Source organism: Bos grunniens, chromosome 2, assembly GCF_055505025.1.
Source record: "Bos grunniens cultivar Pamir isolate PY7600 chromosome 2, Bosgru_T2T1.0, whole genome shotgun sequence".
NCBI lineage: Eukaryota > Metazoa > Chordata > Mammalia > Artiodactyla > Bovidae > Bos > Bos grunniens.
The window spans coordinates 131,954,393-131,974,208 of record NC_141166.1 but is presented as its reverse complement, the minus strand read 5'-3'; the positions used below and the strand labels follow the sequence as shown (position 1 = coordinate 131,974,208).

At 38.1% G+C, this 19,816-nt stretch overlaps 1 protein-coding gene across 20 annotated transcripts in view; it reads left to right on the top strand.

Moving 5' to 3' along the window:
* IWS1 (interacts with SUPT6H, CTD assembly factor 1) overlaps positions 1–19,816 on the top strand; it is a 45,969-nt gene that overhangs the window by 5,155 nt on the left and 20,998 nt on the right. For 10 of the 20 annotated variants that reach the window (XR_015149033.1, XR_015149071.1, XR_015149029.1 and 7 more), the window contains exons 3-5: positions 13,976–15,125; positions 16,139–16,331; positions 16,885–16,942. Coding sequence is in view for 8 of the 20 variants with exons in the window: in XM_086362272.1 (XP_086218398.1) it covers positions 13,976–15,125; positions 16,139–16,331; positions 16,885–16,942 (1,401 nt within the window). In the remaining 12 variants the exon portion in view is untranslated. Of the gene's footprint in view, positions 1–13,975; positions 15,566–16,138; positions 16,332–16,884; positions 16,943–19,816 lie in introns of those variants that run through there. The other 10 variants (XR_015149042.1, XR_015149079.1, XR_015149035.1 and 7 more) reach the window with 2 other exon arrangements.

Sequence of the window (19,816 nt, the reverse complement as noted above, 5' to 3'; positions counted from 1 at the left end):
AAACTTAAAGTTAATACAATCAATATGATGAAAAAAATAGCAAAATCTTAAAGTCAAGATTAGTAACAGTGCTTTAGTGGTCCATATTGGAGCCTGAAGCAAAGAAAAAATAAGTAATACATATCCCAGTGTTTAAATTTTGATACTGTGTTCATGGATTTTTTTTTATATGTCAAATTTGACCTTTAAAAATAACACCTTTTTTTTTACACAGCTTTATTAAGATAAACTTATATACCATACAATTCACCCATTTAAAGTGTGCAATTTAGTGATCTTTAGTATATTCACAGCAGTACAACCATCAACATAGTCCTTTTTAGAATATTTTAATCACATCAGAAGGAAACCCTTTAGCTGTTACCTCTTTACCACTCCCACCCCCCAGTTAGTCATTCAGTTCAGTCGCTCATTCGTGTCTGACTCTTCATGACCCCATGAATCACAGCATGCCAGGCCTCCCTGTCCATCACTGACTCCTAGAGTTCACCCAAACCCATGTCCCTTGAGTCGGTGATGCCATCCAGCCATCTCATCCTCTGTCGTCCCCTTCTCCTCCTGCCTCAATCTTTCCCAGCATCAGAGTCTTTTCCAATGAGTCAGTTCTTTGTATCAGGTGGCCAGAGTATTTGAGTTTCACCTTCAACATCATTCCTTCCAATGAATGTTCAGGACTGATTTCCTTTAGGATGGACTGGTTGGATCTCCTTGCAGTCCAAGGGACTCTCAAGAGTCTTCTCCAACACCACAGTTCAAAAGCATCAATTCTTCGGTGCCCAGCTTTCTTCACTGTCCAACTCTCACATCCATACATGCCTACTGGAAAAACCATAGCCTTGACTGGAGGGACCTTTGTTGGCAAATTAATGTCTCTGCTTTTTAATATGCTATCTAGGTTGGTCATAACTTTCCTTCCAAGGAGTAAGCGTCTTTTTATTTCATGGCTGCAGTCACCGTCTGCAGTGATTTTGGAGCCCAAGAAAATAAAGTCTGCCACTGTTTCCACTTTCTCCACCTATTTGCCATGAAGTGATGGAACCGGATGTCATGATCTTAGTTTTCTGAATGTTGAGCTTTAAACCAACTTTTTCACTCTCTCACTTTCATCAAAAGGCTCTTTAGTTCTTCACTTTCTGCCATAAGGGTGGTGTCATCTGCATATCTGAGGTTATGGGTATTTCCCCCAGCAATCTTGATTCCAGCTTGTGCTCCCACCCCTGAGCCCCTCCTTATTTTGGACATTTCATATGAATAGGATTATATAACATATGGTCTTTTATGACCGGCTTCTTTTCACTTAATGCTTTCATATTTATCCAAGTTGTAGCATGTGTTAGTATTTCTTTCCATTTTGTGATCAGTAGTATTCCATTCTTTGGATAAATCACATTTGTTTATCCATTTGTCAGTTAATGGGCATTTAAATTGTTTCCGCTGTTATTTTCACAGTTGCTGCATCAGTTGACATTCCTACCAACAGTGCAGAGGTGTTCCCTTTCCTCCACGTCTTTGCCAACACTTGTTATTTCTTGTCCTTTTGATAAGAGCCGTTCTGACAGGTGTGAGGTGGTACTACTGATACTGTGGTTTTGATGTGCATTTCCCTGATGATGAGTGATCTTTTCATGTGTCTGTTGGCCATCTGTATGTCTTCTTTGGACAAATAGCTATTTAGATCCTCTGCACATTTTGTTTTTGGGTTATTTGTTTTCTTAATGTTGTGTTGTGTGAATTCTTTGTGTATGTTGGATATTAACCCCTTAACAGGTATGTTTTTTGCAAATAATTTTATCCCATTAAGTAGGCAACTTTTTTGTTTTGTTGATAGTTTCTTTTGCTGTGCAAAAGCTTTTTAGTTTGATATAGTTCCATTTGTTTATTTTAGTTTTTGTTTCCCTTCCCTGAAGAGATGTGTCCAAAAAAATTTTGCTAAGACTGGCGTCAGGAGTGCACTACATATGTTTTCTTTAAGTTTTTAATCCATTTTTAGTATATTACTATATATGGTGTGAAAGTAATCTAGTTGGAGTCTTTGCATGTAGCTGTTCAGTTTTCTCAACACCATTCATTGAAGAGACTGTTCTTTCCCATTGTATATTCTTGACCCCTTTGTTGTAGATCACTTGACCACAGGTGCTTCTGATAGTTTCTGGGCTCTCTATTCTGTTGTGTCGATCTGTGTGTCTGTTTTTTATGCCAGTACCATACTGTTTTGACTACTGTAGCATTATAATATAGTTTGAGATCAGGGCATATGATATCTCCAGCTTTGTTCTTTCTCACGGTTTTGGCTATTCAGGTTCTTTTGTGGTTTATTTTAGGATTATTTTTTCCTAGTTGTGTTAAAAATGCCATTGCAGTTTTGAAAGGGATTGCATTGAACCTGTAGTTTGCTTTGAATAATATGGTCATTTTAACAATATCAATTTTTCCAGTCCATGAGCATGGATTAGCTTTCTTTTTATTTGTGTCTTTGGTTTCTTTCATCAGTGTCCTAGTTTTCAGTGTACTGTCCTTGTTGGTTGAATTTATTCCTAGATTTTTCATTCTTCTTGATGCAGTTATAAATGGGATTGCTTTCTTAATTTTTTCTGTTTTATAGTTCATTTTTAGTGTAGAGAAATGCAACAGATTTTTTGTTTGTTGATTTATACCCTGCAACTTTACCAAATTCACTGATTAGTTCTAGCAGTTTTCTGGTGAGTCGTTAGGGTTTTCTTTATATATTATGTCATCTGCAAATAATGACACTGTTGCTTCTTTCTGTTTTGGATGCCTTTTATTTCTTTTTTACTGACTTCCAATGCAGTGTTGTATAAAAATGTTGAGGGATGGCATTTGTGTCTTTTCCTGATCTTAGAGGAAATGCTTACAGCTTTGCACCATTGAGTGCAAAGTGATATTGGCTGTGGGCTTGTCCCATGGTCTTTATTATGTTGAGATACATTCTCTCTTTACCCAGTTGGTTGAGAGTTTTTGTCGTTAATTGTAAAATTTCGTCTGCTTTTTTTTTTTTTTTTGCAGCCATTGAGATGATCATGTGATTTTTAGCTTTCATTTTGTTAATATGGTGTGTCACATTAATTTGTGGATATTGAGCCATCCTTGCATCCATGGAATAAATCCCATTTGATCATAGTGTATGTCTTGCTGAATTTAGTTTGCTAATAATTTTTTGAGAATTTTTACATCTATGTTCATCAGGGCTATTGGTCTGTAATGTTCTTTTCTTGTGTCCTTGTCTGGTTTTGGTATCAGGGTAATGCCGGTTTCATAAGATGATTTTGGAAATGTTCCCTCCTCTTTGGTTGGCACCATTTGAGAAGGACTGGTATTAGTTCCTCTAAACGTTTGGTAGAATTCGCCAGTGGAGCCGTCTGGTCCTGAGATTCCTAATGCTGGGAAGTGTTTCAGTACTGACTCAGTCTCTTCATGGTGATCCATCTGTTCAGATTTTCTGTTTCTTCTTGATTTGGTCTTAGTTTGAATGTTTTAGGAATTTGTTTCTTATAGATTGTCCGATTTCTTGGCATACAGCTTTTTAGTTTTTATGATCCTTTGTATTTGTGTGGTGTCAATTGTAATGTTGACACCTTTTCTTTCCTTTATAGTTTAACTTCTTTCCATCCTCTTTTTTTCACCCCTTGGTAAGTCTGGCTAAAAGTTTGCCTATTTGTTTATCTTTTTAAAAAACAATTCTTAATTTTATTGATCTTTCTGTTGTCTTTTTAGTCTCTTTAATTTATTTTTGCTCTAATCTTTATTACTTCTTCTAATAACTTTGGGCTTAGTTTATTCTTTTTTTCCAGTTCCTTGAGGTATAAAGTTGTTGTTTAAGTTGTTTCTTTTTTCTTAATGTAGGCATCTATTGTAACCTTCCTTCTTAGAACTACTGTACTGTTTTCCATAAGTTTGGGCATATTGTATTTCCATTTTCATTTGTCTCAAAGATATTTTTTGAATTCTACTTTGACTCATTGGTCATTTAGTAACATGATGTTTGATCTCCACATATTTGTGAAATTTTCTGTTTTCTTCTCATAATTGATTTCTATTTTCATACCACTGTGGTCGGAAAAGATGTTTGGTATGATTTCAGTCTTCTTGAATTTATTAGGACTTATTTTGTGGCCTAACATTGATCTATACTGAAGTTTGTTTTATGTACACTTGAGAAAAATGTGTACTTTGCTTCTGCTGAGTGAAACATTCTGTAAATGTCTCTTCAGTCCATTTGGTCTAACGTGGTTTAAGCCCAGTACTTCCTTATTGATTTTCTGTCTGTTCTGTCCATTGTTGAAAGTGAGAGGTTGAAGTTCCCTACAATTATTGCATTGGTATCTTATTTCTTCTTTCAGGTCTGTTAATATTGAGGTGCTCTGATTTGGGTGCGTAAATATTTACAAATGTTAAATTCTCTCGTTGGGGTAACTCTTCTGTCATTATATAATGATTTCCTTTGTATCTTATAGTTTTTGCTAAAAGTCTATTTTCTCTTATTATAAATATAGCTAATACCATAGCTACCTTTGCTTTCATTTGGTTTCCATTTGCATGGAATATCTTTTCCATCCCTTTTTTCCTCAGCCTGCATGTGTTCTAAAAGCTGAAGTGAGACAGCACATAGCTCAGTTTGTTTTTTCCCCAGCCATTCAGCCACTCTGTCTTTTGGTTGGAGAATTGAGTCGATTTACCTTTAAAGTAAATATTGATAGTTAGGGGCTTATCATTGCAATTTTGTTCATTGTTTTCTTACTGTTTTGCCATTCCTTTTTTCTTTCTCCTGCTCTCTTCCTTTGTGATTTGATGATTTTCTGTAGCAGTATGCTAAGATTACTTACACCTTTTTGCTTTGTGGCTTACCATGAGGCATATGTAAAATTATCTTTTACCAGTCTCTTTTAAGCTGATAACTTCAAGTACATGCTAAAGTTATTCCTTCATGTAATACAACTTTATTCCCATCCACCTTCTTTATACTGTCATTGGGAAGCGTTAAGTCTTAGTCGCTCAGTCGTGCCCGACTCTTTGCGACCCCATGGACTGCAGCCCACCAGGCTCCTGTGTCCATGAGATTTCCAGGCAAGGATACTGGAGTGGGTTGCCATTTGATTGTCATTGGGAAATACACATTATATTCTTATATATTGCAGGTTCAGCAATACAATATATACGTATTTGTGCACTGTTGTTTTAATCAATTACATCAAGAAAGGAAAAAATACAGATTTTATAATCACACAGTTACCTTTACTGGTGGTTATTGTTTTTTTCATGTAGATTCACTGAGGTCACTTGCTTTCAGCCTGAAGAACTTCATTTAGCAGTTCTTGTATGGTAGGTGTGCTAGACAAATTCTTTCCTCTTTTGGTCATCTGGAAAAGTTTTCTTTTTTTTGTTAACTTTTTTTTTGAAGAAAGAGAGAAAGTGAAGTTGCTCGGTCGTGTCTGACTGTTTGCAACTCCGTGGACTGTAGCCTACCAGGCTCCTCCGTCCATGGGATTCTCCAGGCGAGAATACTGGAGTGCGTTGCCATTTCCTTTATTCAGTTTTTCTTTGAGCTCTTTGAATATGTTATCCCACTGCTTTCTGGCCTCCACTGTCTCCGTTGAGGAGTCAGTTGTTAATCTTACTGTGTTGTTATTTTATGTGATCAAATTTCTGTTTCTGTATATATTGTGTATTTGATATGATATTGTCATCATACCTTTATTTTTTTAAGCATGTTTATAAATGGCTGCTTTAAAGTCTTTTTTGATAAATCTGGTATCTGGTTGCTATCACAGGCAGTTTCTGTTGTCTGCTTTTTTCCTGGTTATGGGTCAACTTTCCAGTTTCTTGGCATACCTTTTCATTTATTGTTGGAAACTGGATGTTTTGAATTGTTTAATGACTGGCTGGATTATTTTAGTGAATTCTGTTTCCTCACCCACAGCTTTAAATCTCTAATGTTGCATCCTCAGATGTGCAATTTGGGACATGCTGACTGTCACCTGAGATGATAATAGTATTAATAGGGCTCTTTTTTTCCTCTTTCTGTGACCGTCATCAGCTGTTAAAACTCCACAAATAGCTCTGTTTTTTTCAGCATTGCCCTATGGCATAAATTGCTCAACAAGTTAGTCTGGCTCCTTCCAGCTATATTATTACCTGCTTATCTCCTGCAAACTAGCTGGCCTACAGTTTATCTATATTTTGAATCTCCTCCTAAGTGCATTTCACCACAACTTCCTGTGAAAGTGCCTTAGCCTGAACTTCCCCAAGCTTGGTTACAGATGAAGTTGGTTTCTTTTGGGAAAAATTAGAAGCTATCTGGTTTACTGCCTGCTTTTTATTATTTATGTATATATTTGGCTATGCTGGGTCTTCGTCTCTGCGTGCAGGCTTTCTCTAGTTGCAGTGGATGGACTTCTCGTTGTGGTGGCTTTCATCTCGTTGCAGAGCACGGGCTCTAGGCACACAGGCTCAGTAGTTGTGTACGGGCTTAGTTGCCCCACAGCATGTGGAATCTTCCCAGACCAGGAATCAAACCTGTGTCCCCAGCATTGGTGGGCTGATTCTTAACCCCTGGACCACCAGAGAAGTCCTACTGCCTGCTTTTTCCCCAAGCAAAATCTCTGAGCCAGGGATCTGGAGTTTGGGGCGGGAAAGGGTGATGGCACATTTCTCTCTGAGTGACATCCCAGTTCCAGAAGCTGAGCTCGCAGTGTGGGGTGGGGATTGGATAGCAACCTGAAGTGCTCCTGGCTTGCCTCTCTTGGCATGGAACCACTGTGCACAAATTCGGGCAAAGGCGATAAGGCCTCCAGCACTCTCAGTGTGCTCTGCCCCCAGTAGAGCCTTCTTACTATGATTGGGAGCCACCAGTTTCAGCTGCACTTGCTGGGAACTTACCTACAGCAACAGGTAGCTGGAGGCAGAATGAGAAACACTGACATCATGCTTTTCCTGGGAAGAAACCCCACCCTCGGGAGCTAGAGGAAGAGAGTACCCTGGTTTTGACTGCAGCAGCCTGGAGTAGAATCATTTTCTTGTTCATCTCTGAGGGTGGAAGTAAGGAGTAGTATTGGTTCAAATACCAGCTATTTTTGCCTTTCTTACCTAATTTTTGTAGACCTTCTTGGATAGATGCTTCTTTATTTGCTCTTTGTCTTTAGTACCATTTCCAGAGGCTTTGAATGGTTGTAATAATTTTTTTTTAATTTACACTTAAAGGTGTGTCTTTTTATTTCCTCTCAAGTTTTCTTTTTTTGGCCACACCCCATGGCATACAGGATATTAGTTCCCTCCCCAGGGATCAAACCCTCACCTACTGCAGTGGAAGTGCTAAGTCTTAACCACTGGACCCCCAGGGAAGTCCCTGAATGGTTGTTCTTAAATACTTGTAACAGATTTCACTGTTAGATGGACACACTGTTAGTGTGTCAGCAGAGCATACCAGAAGTTTTCACTTAGCCTCATTTTTATCTCTCTTTACTAGTTGGTTGAAGCTGTGTTTCCCAGTTCACATTCCAGAAGAAGCCAGGCTGCTTTACTTGTTACTCTGGTAACACAGTCTCTGCTGGGACCTTTGGCTCTTTCATCTCATTGGTTCTCCTGCTGTGTGTGGATGTGGCCTCCCCTCCACGGAGAGCCGCCCAGCTAAACAGATGATTCTGAGTAAGCCAGCTGTTGGCATTTAGAGGCAGTCCTTTATATTGCAGGACATTTAGTATCTTGGTTCCAAAGCATTAAATAAAATGGTAGTAACATACCCTCTCCAGTCATTGCTAACCAAAGGGCCTTTGCATTCACAAATGCCCCCTTAGGGGAGGACTCAGAACCACCCTCAGGTTGAGAACACTGAAATGGACAAATGAGGCAAAGAAAAATAAGAAAGGAAGCAATACGTGTCCAACAAAATGAAAATTAGTAATTAAAATATAAAGAGAACATTTCTAAGAATGGCAATGCAGCCATTACAGTTGTTTCCAAAAAAATATTTTGTGAAATGGGAGAATTCAGTGTGTTACTTGAAAGATACCGGCCATTAAATTGTGATTCTAGATCCTTATTTACTGTTTTAAAGTAAATTCACACAGAGAAGAGATTGAGAGGAAATTTCTCGTAAAAAATGTAAATAATGGTGATCTTTGGGTTGTGTTGTTGAAGGTGATTTTAATATACTTTTCTGTGTCTGCACATTAATATTTGAAATCATAGGAAAATAACTAGAATAACTGTCCCATCATTTTATGTAGTTACCTATTTTTATTAGCATGCATCAAATAACTAAATATATTTAAAAATTACATAAAGGGCACATACAAAGGACTGTAGGAGGATGGGAGGGTGGGCTAAGTAGACTCTGAGGAGTGACTGACATTACCAGATAGAGAAGCCAGTTAGAGGTGGTGGTGATAATTCTAGCTGGAGAGAACCACAGGTTTAAAGGCCTAGGACTGAGAAGCACTTGTGTTTCAGGAGTATTATGGCTGGAAAGTAGGTTTACTCCTAGGTGTTGTATTCTTTTTGATGCAGTGGTAAATAGAATCACTGTTTGACGTTTCTCTTTCTGATCTTTCGTTCTTGTGTATAGAAAGGCAACAGATTTTCTGAGTATTAATTTTGTAACCTGCAAATTTACCACATTCACTGATGAGTTCTCGTAGTTTTCTGGTAGCATCTTTAGAATCTTCATGTCATCTGCAAACAGTGACAGTTTAACTTCTTTGGAAACACAATTTTTTAAATAAAGCAATTTGAGCATGAATGCAACCTAGTTATAACTAGTTGCCAGTTCTAATTTTTGTTGTTTTATTTGAATAGTCTCTTGAGCAGCATGAAATTAGTTGTGGATTGTGATCAGCTGTTTTTTGTTCCACAGAAAATATATGGAAAGTAATGTGCATTTTAGAATCCACTTTAAAAAAAAAAAAAAAAGAATCCACTTTATAGGTTTTATCTGCATAGAAAAGTAATGTTCCCCTCTTGAGGGTCTCACAGGAAAAAATAGTGTATGGGGCTATTGAGAAAGAGGTTGTTTGGAAATAGTGCCTGGCTTCTCCTTTTTTGCTGACTGTAGGCAGAGGCTAATGGGCACAAGTATCCATCTTTGGTTGAAGTTGGTGACAGCCCCATTAGCCCCAGCTTTACTTTGAATTGAGAAGAGATAGCAGTCTGCAATCATTTGGGTCTTTGCACAGAAAGGTTGTGCTAATATAAGGAAAGCGTTCCTATGAGGAGTACACTGAAGCCTGTAGAAGATTCTTTTCAGACATTGCTCTCCTTGTTTACCCTATTTGATAGCACTTCTTTCAATTCCATTTATGTCCTTTCTTTGTGTTAGGTTTCAGCCTTTGTCTTTGAGTCTACCAAATTTATGAGAAAAACATTTTGCTTTGGTTCTTTTTTGTTAAGCATTATCTTGTGGGGTTTGTTTTATTTGTATACTGAAGGTAAAAGATAGGTTTTGGGTTACTTTTCTTAAATGGTCTCTTATCTTAAGGTCATTTGTTCATTCATATTATGAAGATAAATGTAAAAACATCACCTTTTAGTGAGGTAGATGCACAAGACGCTCTGGTGACATGAAAGGAGGAGTGACTGACCAGCTCAGCCTGCAGAGATGATGCATCTGAGCTCTGTCTTCAAGGGTGAATGTCTTATAATTAATAATTGGTTGTAGATGATTAGCAACATACAGTGAGTGCTCACAGGCACATACATTTGGTCCTCTCAATAGACCGACCTCTAAGTTATAAATACTATTTCTGACTGTCAGATTGAGGACTTTGGGAAGTTAAGGTAATTTCCCTAAATTTTACAGAAGAAGATGAGCCATGAACCTAGATGGCCTAGATCTTATAGACTCTTAAGTCCACATTGTGAACTCATATTGCTCAGAATCCATTCTACCTAGAGAGAAGGATGAAAGAGGCTTCAGGAAGGGGGTATTTTTGCCTCATGTTGAGATATGACAAGGACAAGCTGAGGTGAAAACATGGAGTAATGTAGTGAATCTGTAGTTCCATGTGTCTGCAGTAAAATTTTAATGTGCAGTTAGAGTCACTTGGATTAGATGTCAAAATGCAGATTCTTTGACCCCCTTCCCCAGATTTACTATCTAAATACCTGGAGAGGAGAAGCACAAAATCTGTGTTTTCACCAAAGCTTCCCAGGTGATTCTTAATGCAAGAGTTTGGGAACTGCTGGTGCAGTGCATAGAGTTGATGCTGGTGAAAGGGCAGAAGCGAGTCTGGAGAGGTAGACGGGAGTTTGCTTCATCATTATAAACTTTTTATTTTTATTTACTTATTTGTTTTGGGCTGTGCTGGGTCTTCATTACTACGTGGACTTTTATCTAGTGGCGGCCAGCAGGGGCTACTTTCTGGTGTGCGGGCTTCTTACTGCACTGACTGCTCTTGTGGAGCATGGGCTCTAGGGGGCGCGGGCTTCAGTAATTGTGGCTCCCAGGCTTTAGAACAGAGACTCAGTAGTTGTACATGGGCTTAGTTGCTCTGAGGCATGTGGAATCCTCCCAGACCAGGAATCAAACCTGTGTCTCCTGCATTGGCAGGCAGATTCTTTACCACTGAGTCACCAGGGAAGTCCCATCATTATAAACTCCTAAACTTTGTGTAGACATTTTCTTTTTCTAGTACCCAGCAGAAGTGTTTTTGTTTTTGACTGATTCTAAGATCAACCAGCTTTTGACAAAAGACACTCAGGTATATATCTTTTTTTTATTATGTGTATGATTGCTGTAAAGCTGGAGTTTCACAAAGTCAAAAGCCTTGCAGCCCTTCAGGAGCTACACTGGATTAACAGCATTGTGTAATAAAAACTGGATTTCTCAGATCCTTCCTTATGCTCTTACAGTGATATGTATTGTCAAAGCTCCACAATGAGGATTTAAAATTTATCTTCTTGAACTAAGATCCAGTGAAATATGTTTTGGAAAATGTTCCTGTAAATACTTCCTCATGGAATTTACTATGTGACTTGGTGTTGAATGTTTTACCAATTTATGATGAAGGGTTGGTCTGCAAGTTCAACTCTTTTGAGTTTAATTCTTTTAATTAATAAGGAGGAAACAGTTGTCCTCAGTTTTTTGGTTCTTTACAAGGACTTCTATTTGACATTCTTATACTTCTTTGAAATTTACAAACTGATACTTGCTTTATATCATTTTGATTAATTATTTTTAATTTAGGATGTTAATTATCTCTGCATATTGTGGCACTGGTCGTAAGGAATCTGTTACCATTTGCTGAGACGAACAACCAATTCATCAACCAATTCATTCACTATGGGTAACCACTATAGTGTAAATGATTTTAAGAGCGGGATATGAGGCGTTATAGACATGTCTAAAGCCTCTAAGGACTGTTAGAGAGCTCAGTTTCTCTGAGAGTTAAAATTGGGGATCCTTTTATATTAAGAAATAGTGTTTAAATGGCACGTGTTTGCACTGAGTTGCTCAGTTGTATCGACTCTTTGCGACTCTATGGACTGTAGCCCGTCAGGCTTCTCTGTCAGTGGGATTCTCCAGGCAAGAATACTGTAGTAGGTTGCCATTTCCTATTCCAGGGGATCTTCCAGACCCAGGGATTGAAGCTACATCTCTCTATCTCCTGCATTGGCAGGCGGATTCTTTACCACTGGGCCACCTGGGAATCCCACTGTTTATTTGTTGATATCAAATATGACTTTTAAAAAGCATTTTTTAAAATATTTTTTTAAGTTTACAACTTAATTGCTGAAACCAGTCTAAAGTTTTTTTAATATCATTTTGATAACTTCTAAGTTTTACCATATAATTTCTAATGTACTCTTTTCCTAAGTCTTACAATGTATTCGCCGAAGTACATTGTCTACCTTGATTCTATCCATCAGTACTTTCTTACCATGGTGACTTCCCACTTTCCCTCCATTGTGCCACACCTGATGGGTAGATACTCAGATTCTTACAAATCTCCTCAAAAATTGATGAGAATTCACAAGTTTCACAGTCGTTATCACATGTCGTGTCCTTGGTCGGGAAGTCCAGGGTAAAGTGTAATAGATGCGTTTTGGAATGACTGCTCAGTTCATGGCCTCTCTTCTTTCTTTGGGAGTCTTTCTGTCTTCTTCCTTTCTCCCAGCGCTGCGCCTCTGCTTTGGCTATAACCTGTTGGACATCCTCTATTGCCATGACCTGTTAGATCATCTCTTCTGGGCACTTAAAATTGAGGTCCAAGGCACCAAAATTTATCAGTGGTGAGAGCTAAGTCTCTAGTGAAAGGTCCTTGAGTTCCCTTTCTGAGCTCTCTGAACTGCCCTGGTTCCTACCCTTCTAGAGCCTTTAACCATTCATCCCGCTGTGATTCTGGAAAGATTGTTCTGGAGTTAGCCTGAAATGATTTGTGTTGTTTGCAGCTGAAATAAATTGAGTCATAAGAACATGTCATGAGTATGTTATTGAAAGCATTCTGAAAGGCAGTTAACAATTTTCCCTTTTGCCTCCTGCTTTAGTTACCTCTGCTGGTACCTGTATCTTTTGCCTTCCACCCTCAATAATGTAGTTAACTTCTTAACTCTGTCATCACCAATAATTAAATACCTGTTGTCTGCACACCTTTTAGGGCTTAGTTTCATATAAATCACTTCCTGGCTTTCAGAATATCACCTTTGTAATAGTGTATGTTATACTATTGTTACTGTATATGTGGCCAGCTCACTAGATAAAACTTCCTTAAGGTCAGGCACTGAGACATGTTCAGCCTTGATTCTTAGCACCTTGTACATGGTAGACTTGAAGCAGATACTTGTTGAGTTAATTATTCCTCACTTTAAATTATTAACATTTAATTCTTATTATTCATTCAATGAATTCTTCCTATGATTTTGTGTATACCAGACACCCTTCTGCGCTCTGAAGCACAGAGTGTGCCTTCTCAGTGACGACAACAGGCCAAAAAATGCCTGCCTGTTTAGGCGTCACACTCTAGATAGTTAATTTTTTCATCTATATTCTTTTAAAACATAAAAAATTAAATTATGAAATACAGCCAAAAGTAAGCTTCTATCCATATATGGAGTACTATATCTTGTACAGTATGAAAAAATTCTGTAATTTCTCCTGTCCTAATTTAATAGATAAATGCCAGTTTTATTGGGGTAACAGGGTGTATGACTGACAAGGAGTACAGTGCTATGCTGTGAGTGACCCATGATAATAAAAGAAAAATACCTTTGGGAAATTTGAAAAATTTATGATTTTAAAAAATTTCTTGAATATGTTATATTTGAATGAATATATTTATAGCAGTTACTATGTCTTTGAAACTTTGCTGTCAAGATGGCAGTGAAATACAGAGGGGGAAAAGCCCTCAATTTTTTATATTATAAGCTTATTTTATAAGCCTTTCATCTTGTCACTGAATTGTCTTACTACTTAATTATTTCATCCCATGATATGGTGGGCTTATACTTTGTTTCTTTGGTGCTTGAGAATTGGTTTGTGCTAAAGTAAGTCCAGGTAATGTTCGTCATATATTATAAAGAAAAATACTGGCTCAACATATTTTTAAGGAGGGAAACTCAAACACAGAAGTACTTTACTTTTTAAGCCAGAATATTAATTACCGTATTATGGAGAGTTCAGATACTAGAAGGGAAAAAATTACCCACATTTTAGTTGTTAGTATTTTGACATGTTTAATTTTACATGTTTTTCTCTGCATTTACAAAAGCACAGCTATAATATACTTGTATCACCTTTGTACCCTTGAGTTTTCAGATTACTTCATGTGATGTTATATGTTAGTATTGTTAGGTTAGTCAGTGTTTTCCCTAAAACTTTTTTTTTTTTGTGCCAGGGTTACTTGGATGTATGACCAAGACTGCTCTAAACCTCAGTTTTTAAAAAAAAAAAAAATAGCTGAAAAGTTTAACATTTTTACTACCAAACTTTTTTTTTACTTTTCTAATTTTTTCTCCCTTAATTTTTCAGAATGAACCTAGTGATCGAGAAGATAACCTCAACAAAAGACATCAGGTGACAGACTCTGACAATGATGACCCCTCCAATCTTAATGCCAGTGACTCTGAAAGTGAGGAACTCCAGAGACAAAAGGACAGTGACTCTGAATCTGAAGAGCACGCAGAGCCTCCTGCCAGTGATTCTGAAAATGAAGACATCAATCACCATGGGAGTGACTCTGAAAGTGAGGAGACCAGGAAATTACCTGCGAGTGACTCTGAAAATGAGGAACTGCTTAATGGACATGCAAGTGACTCAGAAAATGAAGATGTTAGGAAGCCTCCTGCCAGTGATTCAGAAGTTGAAGAGCTCCCCAAAAGTCCTGCCAGTGACTCGGAAACAGAAGGTGCTCCAAAACCTCAAGCCAGTGACTCAGAGAGTGAGGAACCTCCGAGGAACCAAGCCAGTGACTCTGAAAATGAAGAGCTCCCTAAACCTCGAATTAGTGATTCTGAAAGTGAGGAGCTTCCCAAGCCTCGGATCAGTGACTCAGAAAGTGAGGAGCCTCAGAGGACTCAGGCCAGTGACTCTGAAAATGAGGAGCTTCCCAAACCCCGAATCAGTGACTCAGAAAGTGAGGACCCGCCAAGACAACAAGCCAGCGACTCGGAAAATGAAGAGCTTCCCAAACCCCGTATCAGTGACTCAGAAAGTGAGGATCCCCCACGGCACCAAGCCAGTGACTCGGAAAATGAGGAGCTTCCCAAACCCCGAATAAGTGATTCGGAAAGTGAGGACCCCCCAAGGAACCAGGCCAGTGATTCTGAAAATGAGGAGCTTCCCAAACCCCGAGTCAGTGACTCTGAGAGTGAGGAGCCTCAGAAGGGACCTGCCAGTGATTCAGAAACTGAGGATGCCTCCAGACACAAACAGAAACAAGAGTCTGAGGAGGACAGTGATGGGGAGAATAAGGGAGAGGATACGGAAGTGCAGAATGACTCCCTTCCTGCAGATGCCCATGTAGACAGAAAGCGGTTCAACAGTTCTGACAGCGAGGAGGAAGAACCTAAAAGGGCCAAAATTGACAGTGATGAGGATGAAGAAAAAGAAGGGGAGGAGGAGAAGGTAGCAAAGCGAAAAGCTGCTGTGCTTTCTGATAGTGATGATGAAGAGAAAGCATGTAAGGAATTATTTTGGGCTGTTTATCAGTAGTTTTACTTATTGTCTAAACTTATAATATGAAGCATAGTTCTGGCTTATGCGATCTTAGTTCCCCAACTAGGGATTGAACTCAGGCCCTTGGCAATGAAAGTGCAGCGTCTTAACCACTGGACACCAGGAAATTCCCTCATTGGCAAGTCTTAATATTAAATTTCCTTTGAATTCTTTGAGCAGTATTTGTTAAGTTCTGACTGCTTCAGGTTGATAAGATAGATTGCATGATAATGGCAATATGAAAGATTTACATGAAAATTTTTTGTTTGTTTGTTTTTTACTAGAAAGGGTAATGTTCAAGGAAATATGATTACATGAAAACTCAGCTGTATCCAGAGTTAGCGGTGGGTCTCTTTGACAGCAAATGCACTGCATCCCATCCATACAGTGACTGAGCTCCCACGGGTACCTGTCTTCATTTGTTAAACATCATTGAATGCCGGGAAGTTTGTGAAGTACTCTTATTTAGAGACTCAGTGTCTCCACAGAGTATTCCAATCTTTACTACTTGATTACTTTTTGATGAAATATCTTCTTTGGAAGAGACATTCCCCAATACCTGACAGTTATTAAAGGAGAAGGGAAAAGAGCAACATATGTGCAGTTTGAAATTCCGGATTGAGCAGTGATGGATAATTGAGAAATGGGGATTCCACAAAAGAATATCCAAGCCTTAAGAGTTCTGCTAATACTAGGCAGCATGAAAGAGATTCTAGTCTTATTTTCTTCGTTCCCCCAAAGGAAAGGTAGCTATTGATGCCCACTTTATTTTGGTGAAAAACTTCATCTTTTGGCCTCTTTTTCCTAACATCTTCTTAATTGTAAGATGACTCTTGAGTGAATCTTTAAGTTTTTTTTATTCTAAACTGTGTTATAAGACCTTTCATTTTTGCCACATACTGCCATTTTAGAGCATCTGTTGTACGTTCTAACACAGTGACCATGGTGAATAAGATTAATGATGGTTTTCTTTTTCAGCAGCAGCAAAGAAGAGTCGTGTTGTCTCTGATGCAGATGACTCTGACAGTGATGTTATATCGGACAAATCAGGCAAAAGAGAGAAGACGATAGCATCTGACAGTGACGAGGAAGCGGGGAAAGAACTGTCTGATAAGAAAAATGAAGAGAAGGATCTGTTTGGGAGTGATAGTGAGTCAGGGAATGAAGAAGAGTAAGTGACCGTGTAACCCGAACTTCCCAGGGTTCATATAAGGTGGTAGAGAGGAGTTTGTCTTTCAAGTTATTTAAACTTACATTAAAATTCTGTGTTGAAGCGTAATACAGTATACCCTGCCTAATTGCATGGCTGTGGGAGATGAAGGATTTTAATTCTTCAGCTACTGCTGCGTAGTACAGCATGGATGAATCTCAAAAACACTCTCTTACAAGTGAAAGAAGTACAGGGGACATGTTATCTAATTCCACTTATATGAAGTGCAGAACAGGCAAAACTAATCTGATGGTAGGTAGAAAGGTGGCTGCCTCTGGGACATTTATATATTGGGCTCACTAGAAAGGGTCACAAAGGAACTTTCTGGGAGATGCAATTGTTCTATTAAGGTAATGGTTACATAAATGTGTGCTTTTGTCAAAACCCATTAAAGTAGACACATGAGACCTACATGTCTTACTATATGTAAATTATACCCTAGTAGAAAAAGGTTTCATGATTCCTATGCAAATGAGAAGAAAACAAATGAAAATTGTTTATATTTCTTTTCTAGAAATCTTATTGCAGACATATTTGGAGAATCTGGTGATGAGGAGGAGGAAGAATTTACAGTAAGTATAAGATGGAAATATTTCCTCTTTATGTTTTTTTTGTTTGTTTTTATGGCAGTGGTTCTCTATTAAGAGATTTCAGTAAGTAAAAATAAACAACTATGATGTATCCAGCAGAATAATCTAGAAAAAAGGTATTCAGAAAGTGAAATGAAATGGTCTACAAAGGCATAAAAGGAATATAACAGGCAAATTGTATTAAGGACAGGAAGGAACACATTAAAGTACAATGAAAAGGCACTTTATAATGCTAGAGACTCACAATAGTTATGGAGCTTCTGATTATAGCAATGGCAGGCAATGTAATTTGTCCTTCTGCTAAGGACATCTACAAAAGCTAGACAAAATGTTTCAAAAAGTTGCTCATCATCATAAAAATGAGATAAAACCCAGCAGAAGGTAGGAACCTAAAGAGGTAAGCTCAGCATTTAGAATTGCTTTCTCTGGGCTATTCATCTAGTCAGGCTGAGAGGATAAGTTTATTTTCAGTTGCCTCAAGGCTCAAGAGACAAAACTTTGAGGTCAGGGCCTATTGAGGTTAGGTGACCCTGAAAACCCAATGCTCTGGATTGAGACTCCTAAGATTAAGGGTGAACTGGAAGTTAAAATAGCCTTTGCTCAGATTTTAGGCTACCTTTGAGTCATCTAGCAACATGGTTTGCTCAGTCTCAGTCTCAGAAGTTTGATTACCGTGATTAGCCTGTTGGCTGGCTCTCAGGAACCTGATATATTCAAACAGAAATCCTTTCAGGACAGGGACTTCCCTGGCAGTCTATTGATTAAGATTGTGCTTCCACCACACGAAGCTTGGATTTTATCCCTGATCAGGGAACTAAGATCCCATGTGCCAAAACGTTAAAAAAAAAAAAAACCTTTCAGGACAAAGTTAACATAATCATAGACCTCAAATTATTTCTGTAGTTTTTCAAATACATAATATGCACTTCACAATTTAAAAGAAAACAGTAGTAACAACAGATGGTAGAAATAGACCTAAGGGCTCTAGATATAGAAATTTTAGATGGTATCTGTGTTCAGCAAGATAAAAGATTAAAAAGTTTCTTAGAGCAAATAGTTGTGTGTGTGTGTGTGTTTAAATATTTGGAACAGAACCAAGTTGAGATTCTGGGGACTTTCCTGGTGGTCCACTGGTTAAGTGTTCACCTTTCAGTGCAGGGGAGGAGGGTTTGATCCTTTTCCAGGGAACTGGGATCCCACGTGCCGCAGAGCAGCTAAAGCCTGTGTGCCGCAACTCCCAAGCCTGCGCACTCTGGAGGCTGTCTGCGCACTCTGGAGGCCGTACGCCGCTACTGGAGAGTCATTGGCTGAAAGGAGAGATCCCGCGTGATGCAGGACGGATCCCGTGAACCACACTGGGATGGTTAAATACCAGTGATGGTTAAACCACCACAACCAGGGTGGTTAAATACATTAATTAATTTTTTTATAAACTCTGAAACTGTGAAAATACAGTAACTGAAATTTAAAACTTGGTGGATGAGTTTAACAACAGATTAGACATATTTGACAAGAAAATGAGTGAATTGGAAGGTAAGTTAGAAGGAACTATGTAGAATGAAATACTGAGATATTAGTGTAGAAAATGTAAAAAACATAATGAGAAGGTTTAACAGGGTGAATTGGAATCCTCGAAGGAGAAAGGAAAAATATACGTATATCAGAAGCAGTATTTAAAGAAACAATTCATAAATCATAGAGTCTAGAAATTCTACAGATTACAGGTAGGATAAATACAAACCAATCTGCCCCTAAATACATCACAATAAAATTGCAGGAAAGACTTGAAAGCAGCCAAAGGGTAATAAACAAGCACATTCAGAGAGGAGTGGGTTGCCATGCCCTTCGGGTCCAGGGGATCTTCCCAACCCAGGGATTGAACCCAGGCTTTCTGCATTTCAAGCAGATTCTTTACTGTCTGAGCCACCAGGGAAGCCCTCAGAGAGCAAGTTATTTTAATAGCTGACTTGTCAGCAGAAGTAAGAGAATCCAGTAACTAAAACTTAAGAGTTTTTTGTATTCTACAAAAATGAAGATTCCCTTCTTATTTCATCTTATCAAAATGCCAACTGAAAGAAATTGTAAAAGCAGAAAGAATATCTCAGGCAGAAAGTCAGGGATGCAGGAAGGAAAAAAGAGAAACAAAAGCATGTGGCTCAGTCTAAATGGGTAGTGGTCATGCAAGCCAAAGTCACGTTTGGTATGGTTTAAAATATGTTTAAAATTAAAACATGATGGCAGTAGCAAATTGGGCATTTATGTGAAATTGAAATGTTCACAGGTCTTTGCAAAGGTATGTAAAAATACATTAGTAGTCTTTGGTAAGTCAGGATACACATTGTAATCTCTAAAAATACTATTGGAGTGTGTAACTTCCAACCTAATAGGAAAAATGAAATAGTAAAAGCTAGTCAATCCAAAAGAAGGCAAAAAAGAGAAAAATAAAGGAAATACAGAACAGGGGGACAGTTAGAAAGTAGTACACGGTAAGATAGCAGATAACAAACTTTGATAATATCATACTGAAATGTATTGAGTGCTCCAGTTAAAGAACAAATTTAAAAAGACTAGATTTTTAAAATGAGTATATTTATACTCATTTCAAAATTTATCCAAAACAGAAGATAAAGAAACATTGAAAATAAAAGAATGGAAAAGGATACTCTCTCTGAACACTAACCACAAGAAAGCTGATGTAGCTATATGAATATCAAAGAGTTAGACTTTAAGGCAAAACCCATTGTTTGAGATAAAGAGGGTCACTTTATATTGGAAAAAGGTTTTAAATTGTACCTAGCCATGTACTTAGTAACATGGCTTTAAATACATATAACATATGCAAAGCAAAAATTGACA